The sequence below is a fragment of the Cucumis sativus genome, chromosome 1 (genome assembly GCF_000004075.3).
Source record: "Cucumis sativus cultivar 9930 chromosome 1, Cucumber_9930_V3, whole genome shotgun sequence".
Lineage (NCBI taxonomy): Eukaryota > Viridiplantae > Streptophyta > Magnoliopsida > Cucurbitales > Cucurbitaceae > Cucumis > Cucumis sativus.
In genome coordinates this window covers 5,977,007-5,984,468 of record NC_026655.2, presented here as the reverse complement: position 1 = coordinate 5,984,468, position 7,462 = coordinate 5,977,007, and the positions used below count along the sequence as shown (strand labels likewise).

General features: G+C 28.5%; 1 protein-coding gene across 1 annotated transcript; it reads left to right on the top strand.

The window, feature by feature from the left end:
• Window positions 1-4,584: 4,584 nt before the first annotated feature.
• Window positions 4,585-6,045, top strand: LOC101218822 (F-box protein At1g67340). The gene is made up of 3 exons (XM_004154070.3): window positions 4,585-4,883; window positions 4,969-5,131; window positions 5,219-6,045. Exons 1-3 carry the CDS (start codon window positions 4,729-4,731, stop codon window positions 5,954-5,956), a joined length of 1,056 nt encoding a protein of 351 aa, XP_004154118.1. The 5' UTR covers window positions 4,585-4,728; the 3' UTR covers window positions 5,957-6,045.
• The last annotated feature ends 1,417 nt before the right edge of the window (window positions 6,046-7,462 follow it).

Here is a 7,462-nt window from a genome sequence, read left to right as displayed (position 1 = left end):
TCCTATATTTTTAATTTAATTTGTTCTATTCTTTGTCACTATAAATATCTCACCCTTTTTTCTTTCAATTTTTTATTTTGTGGGTATGGAAAAATTATTGAGAGGATGGGATTAGCCACCAACTCCCACTTATTTTTTCCAAGAGCCTTATCCATTTTACATATATATAGACACAAAAGAAGAAAAAAAAAAAGTGAAAATAGAGATTGGAATTTGTTCGATGTTTCACTATCAATAAAAAGAAGTTAAGTTCTAAAATTTCAGTCATTCATTTCATTGGATAAAACAAGCAATGTAGTCCAAGTTTATCTAGTAAATTTTAAATGAACAAATAATCTCCCTAATCAAGATTAAAATATTGATGTTTGTATCTCTACCGTGAGACTAAATTATTGATACAGTGACCAATATTTCTATGAATAAAAAAATTATAAAAATCATTTAGATTAAATAGATTATAATTTTACATTTTAATTAAGATTTATGAAAAAAATATTAGAATTAATCACTTAAACTTAAATATCCCGATGTATGGAACTATTCTATTTATAAATATATCGCGATGTATGAAACTATTCTATTTATAAATATATTGAAATGTAGGTAGATATTTTATTATATGGTCCCTACATATATTATTTAAATATCTCTATTTTGTTTTTCTTCCATTTCTAGCTTTCTTTTTTTCCTCATAGCTTAATTTGCAAAACTCTTTTGTTGCTTCTTTTCTTGCTTTACATACAATTTGTTGGTATATGTTTCTTTGCAACTTGTGTTTGCTCTCAACTTGCTAAAAGTTAGGGGTAATTTAATGTGTAAATCAATGTCCAATGACCAAAGATACCACCTTTTTTCCCCTTTGTAACTTTCAATTATTTTATACACACTAATGATTTTAGATTGAATGATTTGAAGTTTATGGAGGAAAAAAATCTAAGTTTTTTCTTTTCTTTAATTTTAAATTGTCATTTGAAGGCATTTGATTGTTTTGACTGGGGTCAGGTGGAGCCAAGGAGGTTGGTATGATTGTTCCTTTATCTTTTTTTTCTTTTTCTTTTTCTTTGTGGATAAGTTCATTTCAAAAATATTTTTAAACGTGGTTTTTTCATAAAGTTCATAAAGTATAAGTTAAAAATACTTTTTCTAAAGACATATTAATAAAAATAAATTTAATTTAACGATAATCGATATATTTTTATTTTCACATTGAGTGGGTTTATCCTCTGTTATAGTAATAGTGTTAAAAATACTTTTGAAAGATGAATTATGATGATGATTTAAACTAATAATTTTTAACGATACATGAGGTTATGTTTGACTTTCCTATTCTACATCTTACATTGTCGTGTATTTATTGGTTACTATACATGTATTTAATTTGACATTTAAAGATCATAAAGTTATTCAACTTCCTTCCATTAATGAGGTGGTTACAAAAGGTCGTGAGTTTTTTTAACAAACGAGTGTAAATTATGATCATATGGTACAAAAGTTTATAGACTAAATTGAGGAAATTATTAATTTGAAGTTGTAATCAACACAACTGGTAAAGTTTAGTGATTATATATTTTCAAAAATGAAATTTCTAACTAATTTAAATTAATTTTAATACAACTTACTTTGATATGATGACACGGTATATTCTCATTTTCATTGTCCACAATTTATCGGAAGTCTTCAGTCACTAATCGTTTTCTTTTCAACTTTAAAACCCTAGGCTTACTTTGTAATATAATGGTCATGAAAATCATGATATACGTTACTATGCTCTTGATTGAGAATATGTACTCATTTATGGTATTAAAATTCTATCAAAATATCAATATTTATGCGCTTTTAGAATTATATAAGTAATAACCAAAAGTTTTATTTTACTAATTTGAATATATTTTTTAATACAAGGTTCGTTTTAAAAAAATTTCTAAAATTATTCATCAATATTGACATTAATTATTGATAATTGATTCGGATGGCTGCCGGATCTTACTACAGCACAGCTTGGTTACCGAACAACGGTGGTTGAGCTCTATGGAATTGGAATATATGATGCATTTTGATTTTATTTGATTAAATAATTGAACATAAACCCTAATTTAATTATAGATTTAAAATAAGATGTCAATAAAAATATATAGAATTTAATTGGTAAATAGTTTCATGTATATATATATATTGTTTGTTTATTGATTAATTTTATTTATACTTGTCTTGTACCAATAGAAAATTTAAGTCAGCCTAAGAGGAGTCAGTCAAGTCACGTGTATCATGACATTTCTCATAAGTTTTGAAATTTCAGATTTATGAAAATGTGAATAGAAATATCCATAAAATCTTTTGGGATATTTACAAAAGAAAATAAATTATAAAAACTGAAAGGGAACTATTTAAATGAATAAATCAATAATTTTATGTTTGTCTAAAATATTTGGGTTTAATATGGATTTTATCATTAGTGGGTTAGTTTTAGTCCATAAACTCTCAATAAATTTTAAATATATTGATTTAGCTTTTATTATATGGTTCAAAATTTCGATGTACGGCCGCAATTTTGTGTTTATTGGTATTTAAACTTGCAAACAAGCTTTGCGTCTACAACTCTTTTAGTTAACACAAGACCACTTTTCTTATGTTTCTCTGTTCCCTCTTTTAACCACATATTTATCCTTAATTAATCATGTGTTATGTCTGTATTAATTGGCCCCTAACAACTTGCTAATTATACAAGTCTTTCTTTTCTTTTCTTCTCTATTTTAAAAACAATCATTAATTAATACAGTTAGATGAAAAAATAAGATTCATATATACAATCAATTGATTGAACTAACAAGTAAAATACTGTCTTAAAGAAAATAAAAAATTATTCTAAATAACAAATCTATTTAAAATATTTAAAATTTAAAATATTATTAATTTTATTATATTTTATAAATGTTTTGATTATATTGTATTGAAAATAATTATAAAATAAAGAATTTAATACCATGTCATCCTTTTCTTATAAGAGTTGAATTCTTTGACTTTGAGAGTTAATACTTTTATTTCCAGGTAAAAATATTTTAACTTAATTGACATCAATAATTCAACTTACATTTGATGACAAACAGGTTTACAGTTTAAATTCTCCTATTCGTACTTAAAATTAACATAAGTGGTTTCGGTTTCGTGCAATCCAAAATCACTAGTTTCATTCTTTGGTAACTTTTTATCCACTTTGATCTTAGGACTAAACAATTTTACTCTTTTTTTAAATATTAAAATATTTGTAGCACATGGGTCATGATAATTTATAGGTTATAATAGTATTTGTTTAAGACACAAACTATTACAGTAAAATATATATTGTATATATTTGTGGTGCAAACTATTTTGGTATAGATGAAAATTAGTAAACATCGTGATAAAGAACAAGCAAAATGATAGAAAATGGTATATACTATGACAACGAAAATAAAAATTTAAAGATAATATTTTAGTTAATGATACGATATTATAGGTGTAAGATCACAAACTATTATAGTTGGAGCGGTGGTGGGCTATGATACATTACCCTAGGTGTCACATGGAACAACTTAAAAAGATAAAATGTTAAAAATCACTCTTATTTTATAAACTTGTATAATATTCAATTTTGCCTACAACATTTTAGCTCATCAAATTCACTAGGTAACAAGTTATGGTTGTATTTGAAGTTTATAACAAGTTAATATCTATGGTAGAAATTGGTATTAATTAGTTTAATTTATTTTTTTTTTGCATATTTAAAAAAGGGTGTTAATTCATTTAATAATTTTTTGGGCATATTTTTACAAAAATACATAGTTCACGTTTTAAAATAATAAAGATTGACATTTAATCTTGATTTATTTTTACGATGTTAGAATAAGGACGGGGACTAGGACTAGTTCGTCGAAAACTAAAATTATTAAAATAAATTGTTACCGAATTAAAAGTACAGGTACATAAGATAGAATTAAGCACGTTGTCCAATTAGTTGAGATGCACGTGACCTGGTCACTCACAAATATAAAAATAATAATAAAAAAGTACCTGAACTGAATTATTGTTACGTAACTAACATTTGAGTGAAACATTGAATACTTCAAATAACAAAAGTTTGAATAACCTAATTATAAGTAAATTCAAACTAACTCATCAAGATTCTGTATAGCAATATCACACGTAGATCGGGTCAAAGGCCAGCATGAGGCATTAACAAGCGATTTAGGAAGGAAAAATAAAAAATAAAAAATAAATTAAGAAACAGTTTATGTTCTTATTTTTAGAATGAAAATAGGAAATGGGTGAGTAGCTTGCAAGTTTTTTTTCTTCTTTTTTAGGAATTGAAAATTGAGGTTGAGTTTTACACTTTTACTCGGTCAAATTTTGATATAAATCATATGATTACGGTCTAATTAAGTTGAATTAACTTAATTTTAAAAAGAAAAAGAGAAAAAACCTTTTTATTATTTGTTTTTATTTAGTTTCGTTTCTTAAGCTGACTGAACAGAAACCAGGGACCCACCCAAATCTGTCTCGACTCTTCCCAGCCGTTGCTGAATGGCTTAGAGATATAAATTCAACGTACTCGATTCGTTTTGCCGTCACTACATCCAATTCTCAATTCTGGCGTTATTTCATCCTCCATTAACGCACCTCCATTTTTGCTCTCCTCCCATGGCGCTTTCTTTTTCAACGTGAACGTCACTACATCCAATTCTCAATTTCGGAATGTTGTGTAATAAAAGAAGGAGAACTTCCACCAGCGCCGCCACCGGAATTTCTGATCTCTTCGATGGTTTACCGGACGATCTAGTCGTTGTCGTCCTTGGGAAGCTTAGCGCCACCGCTTCTTCTCCTCTGGACCTCGTCAATGTTATGATAACGTAAGAATTGCTTTCCGTGTGATTCGCCTAATTTGTCGTGTTTGTTGTAATTTTGTGTTTAATTTGTTTTGTTGGCTTATTGTAGATGTAAAAGGTTTAATCGATTGGCTCTGCATCCAATTGTGTTATCGAAAGCTGGACCTAAAGCATTTGAAATCCAAACCAAGAATTGGTCTGAATCGACTCATAGATTTTTGAAATTGTGCGTTTCTGCTGGTAACGTGGAAGCTTGCTACACTCTCGGAATGGTTCGTGTAATTGGTTGAGTTTTTCTCTCTTCAATTTCAACCTGATTTTATTTTTAATGTTATATCTGTTTTGTTTCTTTTTTTCAGATCGAGTTTTATTGTTTGAAGAACAGAGGGACTGGAGCTTCGTTAATGGCGAAAGCCGCGATTAAATCTCATCCGTTGGCGCTTTACTCGCTCGCCATCGTACAATTCAACGGAAGCGGTGGCTCAAAAAGCGACAAGAATCTCCGTGCCGGAGTTGCTCTGTGCGGACGAGCCGCTTATCTCGGCCATATCGACGCGCTTCGTGAACTAGGCCACTGCCTTCAAGACGGTTACGGCGTTCCTCAAAACGTATCCGAAGGACGTCGTCTCTTAATCGAAGCCAACGCGCGTGAACTCGCATACATAACAAACTCCTCCCTCCGCCGTCTCCACTGCTCCCGCCACCGCCAGTCCGCGACGGATTCCGGCGGATCGCTTCTCAGTGACTTTGGCTGTAACTTTCCAGCGCCAGAGGCTCATCCGGCTAACCAATTTTTAAGAGATTGGTTCGCATCGGGGCGTGGATCTATCGCCGAAGGACTGAGACTTTGCTCAAACAGTGGATGTGGAAGGCCGGAGACTCGGCTACATGAATTCCGGCGATGCTCTGTTTGTGGTAATGTAAATTATTGTTCACGAGGATGCCAAGCTCTAGACTGGAAACTGCGGCACAAGACGGAATGTGCGCCTTTCGATCGGTGGCTGATCGAAGAGGATGAACTTGAAGGCGACGACGACGGGGGCGTCGTAAATAGAATAGAGCAGTTTGACGACGGTGAGAATGTGGAATCTGAATAAAATTTGATGATTAAAAGCAAAGCTTAGGTCTGTTGCTGAATATCAATTTATTTATTTCTTTAAAGTTCTATTTATTTTATTTTTTATTTTCTCGTTTTTTTTAACACGTAGATGAGGTTTTTGTCTACAACTTTTTCTTTTCTTTTCTTTTTAAATTTTAGAGGGAAAACTACCTAAATTTTGATGAATACATTGGTTTTAAAATGGATAATTTTAGTCTCTATATTGATAAATAATACTATACTGTTTTCAAAATGTACATTTTCAATCCTAATTTTAAAAATCAAGTTTATACATTTTCAATCCTAATTTTAAAAATCAAGTTTATATATTTTCAATCCTAATTTTAAAAAACAAGTTTATACATTTTCAATCCCAATTTTAAAAAACAAGTTTATATATTTTCAATTCTAATTTTTAAAAATAGGTTTATAATTGAGAGTTTTTTAAACCTAAATTTTAAAAGATTAAAAATGTTTATTTTAAAATGTATGTTCATTTTTAAAATTCATACATCAAATACTCACAGTTATTAAAACCTATAAACTAAGGTGATTTTTTTTCATTTGATCTTTAGTTGTCCTCACAAAATGTAATTTTTTTTTTTTTTTTTTTGCATAGTTACCCATCCTTTTTTTGTAAATTATCTTTTCATTTTCTACTTATTACAAAATGTGAAATATTTAGAATTTCGTAGCCTTACACCATTTCTTTTCGTTAGCTTTGATTGTGTCATGAGACTCTGTGTTTTAGTTATTTTCAAATAATAAAGATTAGTGAACACAAATATTTATAAATAGTACAAAATATTTAAGAACATTAAACAATCAAATTACCTACACTTTAGTTTTTTTTACCATGATTTTGATTTGAATTATTAGTTGAAATCTAAAACTAAAAACAAAATTATTGTATAAGGATGGGATACCTTTTTATTCATTTTCTTCGATATGTGTTTTATAATTTAGAATACACGAGGACATATTAACTAATCACATTATCAAATATTAATGGTGAAAGGTCCATTTGACTCAATATGAAAATTGCACTCGACGAGACTTTTATAAATAACAAGTATATAACAACATTTTGGAAATGTAGATATAACGTCTTTCATTAATAGTCTACAAGCTTCATATTTAAATTTTGTTATATATGCAAATTATTATCTACAAATACTTTCAACATTATTATTATATTTATAACTAGTCTTAAATTAAAGTTATTTATTATCGCTTTTAAAAAGTAAAACTTTATAACCAATTGGATGTCACTTATAAGATAATATTTTTTTATACTTTTTACATATAGTAAGCAACGGCGGGTCCATAAATTTTATATAAAGCATCGTATAACAAACATATAAACAAGTAATGTAAATGCGATACATATATTATGAAAAAAAATTGTCAATGTTTGGAATAAAAATTATTTTGTGAAACTATTTGCAAAATACAAGATTTGAATTTTGAACACGACTTAGTGGTTATAAAATCGAAACATAAC